This window comes from Muscardinus avellanarius (assembly GCF_963383645.1).
Source record: "Muscardinus avellanarius genome assembly, chromosome: 9".
NCBI lineage: Eukaryota > Metazoa > Chordata > Mammalia > Rodentia > Gliridae > Muscardinus > Muscardinus avellanarius.
In genome coordinates this window covers 40,201,758-40,218,980 of record NC_137795.1, presented here as the reverse complement: position 1 = coordinate 40,218,980, position 17,223 = coordinate 40,201,758, and the positions used below count along the sequence as shown (strand labels likewise).

Sequence of the window (17,223 nt, the reverse complement as noted above, 5' to 3'; positions counted from 1 at the left end):
TGAGAATATTCACTCAAGGATAGTAGCAACAGGGACAAAGTCACCAAAACCAAAGCAAATAGAAATTCTAAAAATACTGTTTATATATGAAGTAATTACAATCAGTAAATAGATCATAGTTATGAGCTTTTTCATTTGTACTAATTATCTTTCTCTTCTTTTTTATTCTTTTTTATTGCATTTAGAGTAATGCTGCTATTCCTGCAGGTACCAAATAAGTATGGGATTTGAATAGTAAACTCTTAAATAAATGAGTTTCTCAGTCACCTATGACCATCGACACATACTCCATCTACAAATGGACTTCAATCTTCTATCACTAAGGAGATAGTGACCTGCTTTTTCCAACATGCATGGCATTTTTGGACAATGCAATTGTGACACTCACACTTATTTCTATGAAGAAAACTCTTACAGTTCTGTGGCATTCATCATTTGACAGATGCAAGTATTTTCTTTATCAGTCACCTCTTACTGAACTCACTAGGAGTGACCGTGGAATCCTTAACGGCCCATTAAATTTCTGAAGAAGAAAGCTAAGATGAAAGACATGCCACTCCGAATTCATGTGCTACTTGGCCTGGCTATCACTACACTAGTACAAGCTGTAGATAAAAAAGTGGGTTGCCCACAATTATGTACGTGTGAAATCAGGCCTTGGTTTACACCAAGGTCCATTTATATGGAAGCGTCTACAGTGGATTGTAATGATTTAGGTCTTCTAAGTTTCCCAGCCAGATTGCCTGCTGACACACAGATTCTGCTCCTACAGACAAACAATATTGCAAAAATTGAGTATTCTATAGACTTTCCGGTAAACCTTACTGGCCTGGACTTATCTCAAAACAATCTATCTTCAGTCACCAATATTAATGTAAAAAAAATGCATCGACTCCTTTCTGTGTACCTAGAGGAAAACAAACTTACTGAGCTGCCAGAAAAATGTCTGTCTAGACTGAGTAACTTACAAGAACTCTATATTAATCACAACTTGCTTTCTACAATTTCACCTGGAGCCTTTATTGGCCTACATAATCTCCTTCGACTTCATCTCAATTCAAATAGACTGCAGATGATCAACAGTGAGTGGTTTGATGCTCTTCCAAACCTAGAGATCCTGATGATTGGTGAAAATCCAATCATCAGAATCAAAGACATGAACTTTAAGCCTCTTATCAATCTTCGCAGCCTGGTTATAGCTGGTATAAACCTCACAGAAATACCAGATAATGCCTTGGTTGGACTTGAAAATTTAGAGAGCATCTCCTTTTATGACAACAGGCTTATTAAAGTGCCCCAAAGTGCTCTACAAAAAGTTGTAAACCTCAAGTTTTTGGATCTAAATAAAAATCCTATTAATAGAATACGAAGGGGTGATTTTAGCAACATGCTGCACTTGAAAGAGTTGGGAATAAACAATATGCCTGAGCTGATTTCCATCGACAGTCTCGCTGTGGATAACTTGCCAGATTTGAGAAAAATAGAAGCTACTAACAACCCCAGATTGTCTTACATTCACCCTAATGCATTTTTCAGACTCCCTAAGCTGGAATCACTCATGCTGAACAGCAATGCCCTCAGTGCCCTGTACCATGGTACCATTGAGTCTCTGCCAAACCTCAAAGAGATCAGCATCCACAGCAATCCCATCAGGTGTGACTGTGTCATCCGTTGGATTAACATGAACAAAACCAACATTCGCTTTATGGAGCCAGATTCCCTGTTTTGTGTGGACCCACCTGAATTCCAAGGCCAGAATGTGCGGCAAGTACACTTCCGGGACATGATGGAAATATGCCTCCCTCTTATAGCTCCAGAGAGTTTCCCTTCCAATTTGGATATAGAGGCTGATGGCTATGTCTCCCTTCACTGTAGAGCTACTGCAGAGCCACACCCTGAAATCTACTGGATAACACCGTCTGGTCAAAAACTCTTGCCTACTACACTGACAGACAAGTTCTACGTCCATCCTGAAGGCACCCTAGATATAAATGGCATAACCCCAAAAGAGGGGGGTTTATATACTTGTGTAGCAACAAACCTAGTTGGTGCTGACTTAAAATCTGTTATGATCAAAGTGGATGGTTCTTTTCCTCAGGATAACAATGGATCCTTGAATATTAAAATAAGAGATATTCAGGCCAATTCAGTTCTGGTATCTTGGAAAGCAAGTTCTAAAATTCTCAAATCCAGCGTTAAGTGGACAGTCTTTGCCAAGAAGGAAAATTCTCATGCTGCCCAAAGTGCACGAATACCATCCGATGTCAAGGTATATAATCTTACTCATCTGAACCCATCCACGGAGTATAAAATTTGTATTGATATTCCCACCATCTATCAGAAAAACAGAAAGCAATGTGTTAACGTCACCACAAAAGGTTTGGACCATGATCGAAAAGAGCAGGAGAAGAGTAATGCCACAATATTTATGGCCTGCCTTGGAGGCCTTCTAGGGATTGTCGGTGTGATATGTCTTTTCAGCTGCCTCTCACAAGAAATGAACTGTGACGATGAACAGGGCTATGTGAGGAATTACGTACACAAACCAACCTTTGCATTCAGTGAGCTTTACCCTCCTTTGATCAACCTCTGGGAAGCAGGCAAAGAAAAAAGTACATCCTTGGAAGTGAAAGCGACTGTTATTGGTGTGCCGACAAATATGTCCTAAAAACAACCAAGTAGACCTAATTCAAAGTAAAGCTCAAGACTTCGGGTGAGCTAAAAAACAAAAATAAAAAAACAGGCAGAGAAAAAGAACTTTCTAGAAAGAAGGTTAAGCTTCACCACTGCTGCTCCTGACTACTGGAAATACATACGAGTTCAGCATTTTAATTAAATGGCTTCAAAGGGTACTGTGGCAACCAAATAATTCCATTTTCTAGAACTTTCATGTAACTTTTATGTCTGGACTACAGTTAAAGTGGACAAAAACATTTCTGTATTTTTTTTAAGTATATAAGAGTAGTTGAACTGAGCAATACCTCCTCCTGTGTTGTATTACACATATTAGCCACGAGTTTTTGCAGTGACCAGATAAACTTGAATTGACACGTGGTATAATAAAAAGGACAAATTCTGTAGCGTAGACACAGTGAGTATGTGGACCTCTTTTATAAAGAAAAAAAATACATTTTGGATTAAAATCAATTGCTTTTGTCTTGGTTTTGTTTCTAAATAAAGAATAATTTCTGGGAAATATCATCTGGTCAAATGTTATTTAAATTAAAAAGTTTCCAAAAGTGACTTTCTATAATGAAATTTTGAATGCTAAGAGTAAGACATTTCTATTGGGTTATGTAACTGCATCTATATACTGCATAAAAATGGATTTTAGAAGGCATTTTATCAATACCAAAAGGTAATGATAATATTGTATTTAACAACTTAATTATCGACTAAAACAGATCCTCCAGGAAAGTATATTAAAGTGTTTCTTACAAGCAATGTTTGGAGAAGATTTAATTATCAGATTTGGATAATGTAAACCTAGTACTTGAGCGACTTAATGCCTTAATAATTGATAAAAGCTCAGCTTTAGGTTGCTTGCTTTGCAGAAAATACTGCCAAGTTTGAATAAGACATATGATCTGAGTGTAATTTTAAAAGCTCTCTATGATTTTAAACAACTTAATGAACTTCACTGAAGTGCAAGTGAATAACTTAATAATTTTCTATGTTGCAAACAGCAAGAAAATAATACGTCACATTTCAACTAGAACTTTAGAATTTCACTGTAAAATATATTGGATTGTTAGCAAAAGTTTACTAGGTTCAACTTTAAAAAATATACCTATTACTCAGTTGACTGTAATATAAAATAACATAATTCAGATAATTCCAAAGTTCAATAAGAATTTAAGAGGACAGTTCTGTTAACTAAGGACAAGTTTCTAAAACTAATTTAGAGTAAAAGAAAAAATAAAGTGCAGTCCTCTGAGACTATATTTAAGGTGCTAAAAAGCACAGTTCAAAAAATTGCAAATCATTGAAAAGAACTGCCAAGAACATTACTAGTTATTTAAAAATCTTATATAAGAAATGTAAGAATTTGTCTTGGAAAAAAAAAAGACTGAAATCATTGAGAGTTTTAGTCATTTTTACAAACAAAACCCCATGGTCTTACAAAAACAAATGTGTTTTTGTACAAAGAAAACATCTTGAAATATTTTTAAAAGCACTGAAGATAATAAGCCATAGTTTTTAAAGGCCAACTGCTTATCTACACATAGCTACATAGCTTCCATGTTAATTGCTATTGCGCTTGTTCATACTGAAGTGTTTTTCTTACATATTATCAACATACAACTGGTCTGTAAACAATTCCATCACAGTATTCCATCAATATATTTGTTAATACTAGATATTTCTTTTGTGCTAGGGTTGATAGTTTCAAATTAAATAATAGTTGGTTTTGATAATGTAAAAGATGATTGTTATGAACTCTTTAGAAAAAAAGACAAACTATGTTAATTTCAACACAACCAATATTTGAAACTTACCAATTCATTGTGCTTCCCAAATACAAATTTTACAACCTGATGAATCACTATCACACAGAGGCTGACATTAGAATTTATCAGCAAGACACGCTCATACATCACGAGAGGTTTCAGCACCACGGACAGAGCTTTTTGGAGCTCAGCTATTTGTCAAAAATACAGAAGCTGAAGTAGGACCTATTAGGATGCAGGTATTGTATAGGTCAGCAAGAACGGAAGCAGATATCTTGTAAGTTTCTTCTAAACCTATTTGCTTTAAAAAACAATTATACATATTTTACATCTGAGAAGACTGCATTTCAAGCTACACATTTCCTTTGAAAATTGTTGTAAAATCAGCCTTCTGAATATGCATTTAGTAGTGAGCACTGAAATTAAGTACTTTGTTACATTGAAATAAATACAGATGCTCAAAGCAAACTATGATCCTATTTATTTATTTAAATTTTAATCTAAAATTCCACTAAGAGAGAAAAGATATTTACTTCAATAATGAGAAGAGCATTTCAAACTTCCTATGTTACTTCCAAACCTCACATGGAATTCACCAACATGATCAAAATATTCAAAGCAAATAACTTACAATTTTGTTGTATCATATGGGTGAATATGTTGCAATAGGGAAGTTTACCTCTGACAAGCAAAACTCTAAAGTTTATGCCTTTCTGGATGCCAATTGATCCTCTCACCTTGTATAAAAAAAGCAACTTTTTCCAAAAACATTTATTACATATTTTCTAATTTATATTACAAAGTAAAGTTCATTATTTTTCTGAAAATGAGTATGTTCTTATGAAAACAAAAATATAATCAGATAATTCATAATGAAGTTTTGGTGAACAGGCTGCATGTATGAAAATGGTCTCATGAGATTTTTAAAGGAGCTGAAAAATCCCTGTTGCCTACTTATGTTCTAGCTGCCCTAACACCATAGCACGAAGCATTATTTATTTGGTAGTGCTGATGTAAACAAATCTACTGCACTGTCAGCTATATAAAAGTGTAGCACATACAATTATCTACAGTGCATAATACTGGATAATAAATTACTATTTCATTGGCTAATATATTTACTATACCATACTTTTAGTTATTGGCTTAGAATGTACTCCTACCTATTAAAAAGTTTACTATATAAAGTATGCCATTTTCTGCTGGAAATAGCATCATACATCTTGTGCTCAGCATGTGTCTTGAATGCATCAAGAGGCTGTATGGATTGACCTAGACTATCTAGGTTTGTAAAAGCATACTTTATGATGTTTGTACAATGATAAAAATCAACTGAGGATATGTTTCTCAGAATTTAACTCATCAATAAGCAATACATGACTATATATAAAAACAGTGAGAAGAAAAATACATATTTGTCAGTATAGCCAAGGAGAAACACACTATCATTTTGCCTATGAAAAAATAAAATCAAGTTTTGGTACTTACTTCAGTGCTTAAGTTTTTAACCTACTTAGACAATAAAAAGTTGCTCAACAGTATCTATGGACAAGAATAATCTGAAAATGGTAATTACTCCATTTATTCAATTATCTATTTTTGCTTATATTCAGGGAATATTTTTTGTATGGCTGTGAATTACTGAAAAAACATCTGTAAAGAGGATAAATTCCCCACCATCTAGGGGTTTATACCCTTCTAACTTATATTATGGTTTATTTTCTTTATCAACATTTTCACAAATATGTATTGACTATGATACTTAGTAAAGCCTAGCTTTAATTCATAATTACTGATAATACTCAGAAGATCACAGAATTGTTTCTTGATATAAAATATAATTTGAAACAGAAACTTGTTTCAAATTTATTATTTTATTTACTGTATCTATTAAAGGTAGCTTGATACTATACCTTGACTTATTAAATTGAGAGGACTACCTACTTACCATAAGTTATATTTTTTTCTAGGCACATAAACATGGGTAATTGCTATGTTTCTCCTATTTTAAATTTCTTAGAGTTGAGTCACCCCAAAATGAGAAGTTAAATTTAAGAAGGCAATCTAACAGTGACATAACATTTATTCATTTTATAAAAAGAGAATAACCGTACTCTATATACAATAACTCTTATAAAATCTTCTAATGACTAGTAAGGAAAACTTTAAAATTCCACCCATTAGACTTCTATAAACAAAAATCAAGTAATATTGTCAGACATTTATAAAAGAAACAACAAAAACAACAAAATTGAAATGCATTTATCTGCTAAATGTTTTCAATTACATATCCCTATTACTACCATAAATATCAGGAAAAAATTTATAACTATCTGTCATGATTACAGGTCTCTTTATCTTCTAGGTTTTCTAGGGCATGGGGAATAATAAATAGAAATTACATTCTGGGCTACAATTTATTTGATCCAAAATAATTTTTAAAAAATTCCCAGGAACAAATTACAGCAAATAATTAAAATGGTTTGTGAAGAAAATGGCTGCCACAGATATATTTCCTGTGGCAAAGAGCATTTGGGATGAATTAGAAAAGACTATAAGGACCTTTCCTTACATCCTTGATTGCACATTCCACTTCTTTTTTTAAATTTTATTTTACTGGTGCACTATAGTCTCACATCATAATGTGGATCGTGTTGACAATGGCATATATTCACACAGCACTTGGTGTCCCCCTCGCCCCCCACCCCTGCTTCCCCTTTTCTCTCCCTTCCAATACCGAGTGTCCAAGTTAACAATGTCACATTCACATGTATACACACACTCGAATGTAACTTTTTCATTGATTAACCTTAGCCTTCTTTCTCCCCTACCTCTCTTTTATGGCTTTTCTGAGGTTTCCCCTCCATTATCTGGAGTCCCTCTGGTATCCCTAATCCTCTCTGGCTTGAGCATATTAGAGAAAACATATGTCCCTTCTCTTTCTGTACTTGGCTAATCTCATTAATACCCCACTTCTATGATACCATTGTATCTAGTGAATGTATGGTTAACTAGGTCATTAGTTGGAAGAAATACAGCACTATCCTGGCATGAAACAGCCATGTCAGGAATGAAATGCTATTACTGAGTAACATGAAGTTCCAAAAAATGAAAGAAATCAACTCCAGAGTCAACACAATAACAGCTGCTTAGACATGTCCATTTGAAAAGGACTTCATTATAAAGAGAAACCATGACTTCTATTTTATTCCTCTGAGGCAAGTGAAAAACAAAAAGTATTATTTTACACAGAAATTAAGAGCAAAACCGGAGTTAATACTAGTAATCAGAAACCATATATTCAATTCTGAGAAAAATTATTAGAAGAGAAATCTTTGAGAAGATTATTCCAGCAAAACATAGATCATTTCCCAAATCTGAACTGTTGCACTAATTATCATTAGTGAATATGGAGAAGTGTTTAAAAATTAAATAGTAAGCCTTCAGTATTTTTAGTTGAAAAGATATAGAACATAATTCCTTTTTATTCCTACTGAAAAGAGACAAGCCCAAAGAGACTTAAATTCTAATTCACTTTATTTGTAGCTGAGAGGACTCTTACCTAATCTTTGAAATAAGCCATGTGGTATGTAACAACTAGGGGATTAAGTACCTCACAGATATATAAATAGGATTTTCTCTTAAGAGTGAACTAAGGTATTCAAATAAGTAACAAATTCACATATATCATAATGTGATTACAATGATCATATATGATTTCAAATTTATTGTGAAGTGGCCAAAAGTAACAAAGTACAAAAAAGCATTATGGTTAACCTAGTAAGCCTTTTAGAAGAATGAACTATAATAATATGTGGAGACCTCACAGTACTTTGTGTATTTAAATTGATCTTTTCCAATTCTAATATATCTTCAAGAAACTAATAGCATTATATGACCATTGTAAGGAAAATTCAGCTTCTCATTAAAACATATGGTTCAGTGTCTGAAGTTATTGATTCAAAATCCAATTGTAATACCCATTTGCAATGTTTACCAACCTCTGGAACAAATAATTGAGTAAGCTGAGGACATAAATTGACCTTTCTAATCTTCACATGGGAAGAATGAGAGCATGATAAAATAACCTCTCTATTATCTGTGGTACCAGACTCAAGGCTAGTAAAGACAGAAATAGTTCTTAAACTATCAGAGATGCCATTATTTAAGTGATACAACCAGAAACACCAAAACAGTTCTTCAAAAGAGTATTTTATAAAGGGCCGTGATTAAGGTCAGATACCTCTGGTAAACATATCTTTCATAATGATTGCAGAGAAGAGTCACTTATTCAACAGAGAACAAAAATCTTGTTTCCCAACTCACTTAAAGACTCTAACCTTCTTTATTACTGTTTCCTACCAAGTTAATCAAGAAATAAATGTTCTATTACACAACTTTCATACTCTATCATTTATTTTATCATTATTATGGCTTTCAAAACACAGATATAAAATTACATAATACCAAGAAGCCAAAAAGAATTCCTTTTAACCATGGAAATGATACAGAAAAGGTATAAAATAAGTAGAAAAAATATTTACTTCTTTCTATGAGTAACATTTTTATCTTTAGAAAACAATAGAAATTAAGTGACTACAGCAGAAAAAAAATAAAGTAATAATCTCATGAAGCAGAGGAAGTTAGGTTTTCCCACTCTCCAGTGGATTATATGTGTCTAAGTTCAGGCCCAATTCTCAAGTGACAAGGCAGTGTTTGTGACATCTTCAAAGCACAAAAAATGCATACATCTTAATAATATGTTAACATATTATATATCTGTGTTAATATACACTTATATTTACTTGAGTAGCAATCTTAAAAATATGAAAAGAAGAAAGGAAGGAAGGAGGAAAGAAGAAAGAAAGAAAGAAAGAAAGAAAGAAAGAAAGAAAGAAAGAAAGAGAGAAAGGCTTATTAAGTGCCGAATTAATGCCAGACTAACAATTTACTTAGGAAATTGTCTTAGAAAATCCATTCAAGGCCTAAGCCATTTTTAAAGGACATAAGTAAAATGAACAAGTTACCATAGTTGTATGTGTCAGGAATATTCATAAGATTTTCCACAATTATCTCTCTTCATACATATATAAATATGTTTATACATACACACTGAATTCATATATTAAAACATATATAATATATATACAATTATAATTCAACTTATTCAATTCTCAAATCTCAAGAGTTCAAAATTAAATTCCTATTTTATATTTCTGTTCTGTTTTAGTCAGTGAAGTTCAGTGTTTTTCCCCCACAATAATAATAATGTAGAGCAGAAAAAAAAAACAAAATATACATCACCATGAGAAATAATAGCACTCAGATACTTCATAAGCATGCCATAGCCCACAAAAATAATAGATGACTTTTGGGCAGTGGAAAAAACGTCAATTACCAGCTTTGTTAATTGTTCCTATTATTTTTAAGTGTCACCATCCATACATTTTTTTTTCTTTTTTCTTTTTCTTTGTTTTTTGGTGGTACTGGGGTTCCTGGAAACCCTTCTACCTCTGGGCTACACTCCCAGACCTATTTTTTTACTTTTTTATTTGGAAAAAGAGTCTCTTAAACCAGTGTGGCTGACTTCGAACCTGCGTGATCCTCCTGTCTTCGCCTCCCAAGCGCGGGGATTACAAGCGTGCACCACCATGCCCGGCCAATATGTTCTTTAATAATATTCCTATTTCATTTTGAGGGACAAAAAGGCTCCTATTTATCAACTTTCAGTTACTACTTGCCAAAAAAACAGAGTACTGATTTATCAAAAAAAAAAGTTTGTCAAAAAGGCAAAATACATGCATAGTCTTATAAATAAAGTGCATAACATAAGCATATTCACTAAGTATCCAGAAACACAAAGGACTTTTCAAACATTTTTCTGAGCCGGGCATGGTGGCGCACACTTGTAATCCCCACGCTTGGGAGGCTGAGACAGGAGGATCGCGCAGGTTCGAAGCCAGCCTCAGCTAGTTAGTAAGGCTCTCAACAACTTAGCGAGACCCTGTTTCCAAATAAAAATAGAAAATAGGTCTGGGAGTATAGCCCGGAGGTAGAAAGACTCTGGGTTCCACCCCTAGTACCACCAGGAAAAAAAAAATCTGTAATTATTTCTATACATCCACTTCACAGTTCCAATCTCTAAAGCTCTTTTTTCTCGCTTCCATTAGAGAAAAGTACAGGGTGCTCCACTCTTTGTTAAACCTGCTTTCACACTCTCAGACTATATTTATCATGCATAATAACCTGGCCTTAGAAGACACACCCTGTGTGAAGAGTAAGGCTGGGAAGAGAAAGCTGCCTTTCGACCATCTGGCACCCTCCCTGTCCTCTTGGTCGTGGTTCTTCAGGCATGAGAAACACAGAGCATTGCTGAGCACCAGCAGCCCAGGGCCAGAAGTCACTCTGCTTAGATAGAGTTTGGCTTTGCTGGCTGACTTGTCATTCATTGCAAACTTTGGGTTCTCAGAAGATCTAATTTATAGATTACATACTCTCATTCTAGAGAATGAAATCATTGAACATAGTTCAGGTGACGTGGATTCTTTATTGATAATGGGGTAGCCAAAAATTAAATAAAAATACCATCAAACATATCTATGTGATTAAAACTTATAGTTGCTCATATAGAAAGTTGATCATTCAGACTTCCTAGTAGAAGAAACACAGTGATTCTTTAGAACAAACACTTCACTTGGTTAAAGAGATTCTATGATAGTAAGTTGACATGTAGAAGTAAAATTTTTTTTTTTTTGGTGGTACTGGGGGTGGAACCCAGAGGTTTTCTACCTCCGGGCTATACTCCCAGACCCATTTTATATTTTATTTGGAAACACAGTCTCACTAAGTTGCTGAGAGCCTCACTAAGTAGCTGAGGCTGGCTTCGAACCTGCGCGATCCTCCTGTCTCAGCCTCCCAAGCGATGGGATTACAAGCGTGCACCACCACACCCGGTCACAACATGTAGAAGCAATTTTATGTGTAAAGAAGATCCTTGGTATTCTTTTTTCTTTTTTTTTTTTAAATTTGGAAACAGGGTCTCACTAGGTTGCTGAGAGCCTCACTAAGTAGCTGAGGCTGGCTTTGAACCCGTGCGATCCTCCTGTCTCAGCCTCCCAAGCGCGGGGATTACAAGTGTGCGCCACCATGCCCGACTTAAAGATCCTTGGTATTCAATGAGTACTAATTATTTGCTTGCAAGTGTTTGAACCTGACTACCTTGAGTAATGTTCTCTTTACAAATGATACGCTTCCACTTTGGCTTTTATTATTGTGGTATAATGAATTATTTGTGTGGCAGAGTTCCTATGAAGGTATGAGATTCAGAAAGTAGCAAAAACACAAGTTTTTAAGCAGAGAAAAAGGCTGGCTGTATCATTCACATATGTATTTTATTTCATACTCATTATTTATTGAGTAACCACCACATGTCAGACATAGTATTAGCTAATAAGAATTCATCATTCACTATGATAGACAAATTCTTTGTTATCACAAAACTTATAGTGAAAAGAGAGATACTAAAAAATGAATCTAACAATTTCAATCCAATATAATAAAATTATGAAGGCATAAAGACAGCTTACATACATGTAGGATGTACAGAGTATTTGTGTGTGTGTGTGTGTGTGTGTGTGTGTGTGTGTGTGTGTGTGGTACTATGGATAAAAAACCCAGGAACATTCTGCCTCAGAGCTACACCCCCAGCCCTGTTTTTTATTCTTTATTTTGAAACAGGGTCTCACCGTGTTGCATATGGCCTCACTAAGTAGTAGCTGAGGCTGGCTGCAAACTGCAATCCTCCTGTCTCAGCCTCCTGAATGCTGAGATTACAAGTGTGCGCCACCATGCCCGGCAATACAGAATATTTTTAAAGGGCTCAGAAAAGCTTCTAAATGAAAACTAATTTAATCTTTGCACAATCTCTCAATTAGAGAGCAGATGAAGATTGGAAGTTCACTAGAGATCCCATGAAAATGACGATAAGCTAAAGAATTTTAATAGCATCCGAGTGCTGAGAGACTGGGGGAAAGATCTGGTGAGGAAAGAGAAGGTCCTGGCTTTAAGAAAAGTAGGAAGATGAATAAAGTAATGTTTCAAAATTAACTTTATTTGATGCTAACCCTGAAAAAATTACTATCTCAGGCAAAATTACTATGCCAAATTTAAAACAGCAGGGCTAATTTATAAGGGCACAAAGATTCATTTTCTATATATCAATGTTTTTCTCCCTTCTGATCTCTAGTCCTCCCAAGCTAACATTATGAGAAGTAGAAAATAAAACAGAGGTGCACCCCACACTCCACCTTCTTAGGCCTCCCCAGTCTAAAATCACATAAGCACGTGCATGTACAAGCACATGCATGCATACTCAAGACTCTCAAAGCATACACACCCAGAGAAATACACCCTTCCCCTTCAGGGTTAAATAGTATCTTGTTTGAAATTAACAGATGGTCAAGATGTCACCTCAGCTGTCCATTGTCTCCCCAACAGGCAAAAAAGTGAAAGAGGTCCTGGATATTCTTGGTAGATTTCTAAATAAAAATCCAAATATAATGTAAAAACATGGCTGTGTCTTTGAATTTAAGACTAACCTAGTTCTGTTTCTACTGTCACTGTGTTTTTCTTTCAGATATTTCACAAATGCTTTACATAGAATTTAATAAGTATGTAAGTATAAAAATAGACATAGGAAAACCAAGAAGTACTGTGTCTCATTTCTTTGGAAAGTATTTTGTATAATATCAGAAATATATCTAACCACCTGCATCTCATAGGTATCATTTTCTTCAGATGATATAAAAATTTATTTCCTAATATGTGATAAACTAGGATCTTGAACTCAAATATGATCTAAAGTAGGAAAGAGTATTTGTAGAAGTACTAGCATATATCAGTCAGATAATCAGACCACATTTTTAATAGTCTTCTACTACTTATGCTCTCTTAAGAGAAAAAGTTTTAACATTGCCTAGTACAAGGGAGTCTAATATATTAGAGTAAATGAGTGAATAATAATATATCAATTTAAATTTAAGTTTTAAAATGTCTTTCTAAAGCATCAACTTATCACTTTTATTATAAAAAAAACAAGACTTTGAAGATACTTTTGGTATTAAATTTTCTCAAATGTTTTGTTTGAATACTTTTTGAAGATTTTTCACCTTATTGAAGATTTTTCACCTTAAACTCAGGAGAAAATTCCAAGTAGAAAATAAATTGGGTAAAAGCATATCCATCTTCTCATGACATTTAAATACTGGTATCTGAGTATTCCTAGACAATCTTTAATATTCTGTCAGATCCCTAGTTTAGGGGCAAGTACTCTAGTTTACCATGGCGGATGTATATGTTCCATTTCACTATGTTGTAGATAATAGAAAAGAGTATAATAATCTTTTAGACAAAATGTTTATTAAATAAATGTAACAACAGAGTAACTTTTCTATTAATAAAAGGAAATCTGACCCAATCCTGGGCTGCAGTTTCTCAGCGTTTCTCAGTGTTAATTCTCTGAACACTATAGGCATATTTAAGTGATTCAGCACAAAGTGTCATCTCATTCTTAAAAAATAAAATAAAGTTTTACTCCAATGAATTCAGAATCCCTATGAGGCGAATGACCCTTGATTTTGAAGCTAAAATCAAATCTAACGTATTATGAGGGCATGATAAAACTCTATTGATTACACATCTATACTATAGTTTTTAAGATATAAGCCATTTTCATTCACATTATGTCTGACATTTGATTATAAGACACATTCCTACTACCTACTTTCTGATGTCAGAAAAAAATTTGCTAACCCTCTTTGATTAATTATAGGTCATGAAAAAGGAGATATCAAATGAAATTATCATCAGATAAATTCCCAAGCTCACTGAATCTTCCTATTGCTCCCCAGTAAACACTGTCAAACACTTGTGAGTGCCTTCCCAGTGGAGATGGGCCTAGCCGCAAGGATGCTTGAAGCCCTGGGAAAAGCCAACCTGTGCTCCTTAAACACTCTGCTTGCAGAAAGAGATTTGATACTAAGCCTTTTCCAAAGTTCTACTTGGCATCCTAACCTTATGAATATAATGTCACCATAGTCTTTAAATATGTATTATTATAAAGTATAAAAATACATAATTCGAAAATGGAAACACACCAAGTGCTGTGTTCATGTACATTTGTATGACTTTGAACCTCACTATAATATATATAACTACAATGCACTAATAAAGGTTTTTTTATATATACATATATCATATATACAAACACATATACACATAGATACATGCATACACATATATATGCATATACATATACATACACATATACATACACATACACATACACATGCACATACACATACACATGCACATACACATATACATATACATACACATGCACAGACACATATACATACACATACACATCTACATATACATATACATACTGGGTAGAAATTGAGAGAGTGCTAAAATCAGGGGCAAGACTTGAGAATAGAAACTCTAAAGAGCAAAGGTAAAGAGTCTGTGATTTTAACAAGTCCTCATTCTAGGACTTGGCTTTCATATTCTGTCCCCCTGTTATATATTCCTTCTAGTAGAGGAGGCCAAGGAAAATGAATAAGCTCCTTCATTTCTGTTTCACCTCTCAATATCAAGAGTATAGTTAAGCTGGGTGTGGTGGCACATGTAATCCCCAAGCTTGGGAGGCTGAGAAAGGAGGATCGCACGGGTTCAAAGCCAGCCTCAGCTACTTAGTGAGGCTTTCGGCAACTTAATGAGACCCTGTTTCCAAATAAAATATAAAAAAAGTCTGGTAGTATAGCCCGGAGGTAGAAAGCCTCTGGGTTCCACCCCCAGTACCACCAAAAAAAAAAAAAAAAAAAAAAAAAAGTATAGTTAATTTCAATTTTGAATTATAACTAGTTCACAAGACTCCAAGAAAAAATACCTAAATCATTCTAGAAATGTTTCTTGGTAAATCCCATTTGGATGGCCAAAGGTCAAATTAGAGAAATATTTTTTTGTATCAGTGCCTATATTCGTCAGCCTTTTCACAGCTATAATCCAAAGACCAAACTTGGGGGAAGAAAGACTTCTTTTCTTACAGTTTTCCTTGTGGATATTGGGGGTCAGTCCATGTGAAGCCCGGGACTGTGGATCTAAGGGCATGGCAGTAATAGGGAGCAGAAAGAGGGAGAGCACAAGGCTTCACTCTCATGTCATGGAGACCAGATGCAGGAGAGCAAGCATGGGAGGAGGAACCATATTTAATCCCCAGGGCCACACCTGTCCCAGCCACCATCCAGATAAATCCAGTACAATGCATTTGTCCACAATTTACAACCCGAAATTACAACCAAGCCTCACTTCCAATATTGCCACTCTGTTTCCAACTATCACCGAATTCCAGCTCTTACAGTGCCATACTCTATTAAAGATGACTCTATTAAAGATACTCTATTAAAGATGACTGTTTTATGAAACATAAAAAATAAAATAAAATAAATGAAATAATTTTATATTATTTTATCGTAATGTTACTACAAAGGTATCATGCAATTATACAAAATTAAGTACAGAAAAGAGAGACTCACATTCATCCTAAGATATATCTTTACAAAAGCCTGTCATCTCTGTCTTCAACAAAATTTTTAATATTGGCTCTACGTCCACTATTTTCACCCATAATCCAGAAGAAAGCTGCTCACCCTTTAAAAGTGGCATCAAAAACCTCCAATCTCAAAATTAAAAATAGGCTTCAGTGCTCACCTATCATTCTCCAACCCAGCCTTTTCAGTGATACAATAGGCAGATATTATTATCCATTACTACATCAGTCCTTGAAGGTGTCAGCCTTTAACATTTTTTAAAATCTCTAGGAGTAAACAAATTTTTCTCTCTCATGTTTGAGATATTTGTCTCTTTCTAATACTAATTCTCTATTGGGGAACAAAAAAGAATAACTCTAGTCTACACACAGAGGAAACCCTAAAAGTTGCTGATTGTGCTAGCTGTCCCTAACTTTTCTTTACTCCATATTGAAGAAGGCTGTGTCCTTAAAGCAATCCACAGCATTCTTCTTGGACATGATCCAAGTCATTAAAATCTCTCTTAAAATGCAGTAGCAGACACTGAATGCAGCCTTCCAGGTGTGCTCCTCTTTAATCTCTTCATTTGGCTGAAGAGTAATGCTAACCAAATTCTTGAACTATTTTCAAATGGAAGCACTGCCAACTCTAAAGAGACAAGGGTAATTATATGTGACACCAAGTGACATGGTCAACATCACCATCAGCGCTTAGTAAGTGCTAAGCATTGCACACAGAAAAACTCACTTAACTCCTCTGAGGAAGAATCACTCAATAACCATATTTTATAGCATATGGGAGAAGATTTGGTTAAGAAAGTTTAACTTACTAGGACATCAGTAGCAAGATTTTATAGGCAGTAGTGAGGGATTTGGTATCCACATAAGAGCAAATTGACAGGTGGTTACTTTCCAAAACCTATTATAAACCTTGCAATTTCCCATATGTATTATTTTTACTTCTTAGACAAATGTCATTCAGAAGATAGCAGGGGTGGTCTTAGGATGACTTAATTAGCATCCGTGATTATCCAAAGAGCAGAGAATTTGGAGTTTCTATAACTAGAAGTTCTATTTCCTTGATTGCCCACTTTCTGAAGTGAAGCCTGACACAAACCAAGAACTAGAAAAGAGAAATAGAAAAATTCCAATTCACAGACATTGTGGTTATTAAAGAAATCGATA

General features: G+C 34.5%; 2 protein-coding genes across 2 annotated transcripts in view; one reads left to right on the top strand and one right to left on the bottom strand.

Moving 5' to 3' along the window:
- The window catches only part of IMMP2L (inner mitochondrial membrane peptidase subunit 2), a gene marked incomplete at both ends in the record, with an annotated part of 874,930 nt that overhangs the window by 471,984 nt on the left and 385,723 nt on the right, over positions 1-17,223 (bottom strand). The gene's annotated exons all lie outside the window — the stretch shown is intronic.
- On the top strand, positions 542-2,668 carry LRRN3 (leucine rich repeat neuronal 3; the record flags this gene model as incomplete). The annotated part of the gene is made up of 1 exon (XM_080701416.1): positions 542-2,668. The coding sequence occupies one exon, from the start codon at positions 542-544 to the stop codon at positions 2,666-2,668; it is 2,127 nt and encodes a 708-aa protein (XP_080557542.1).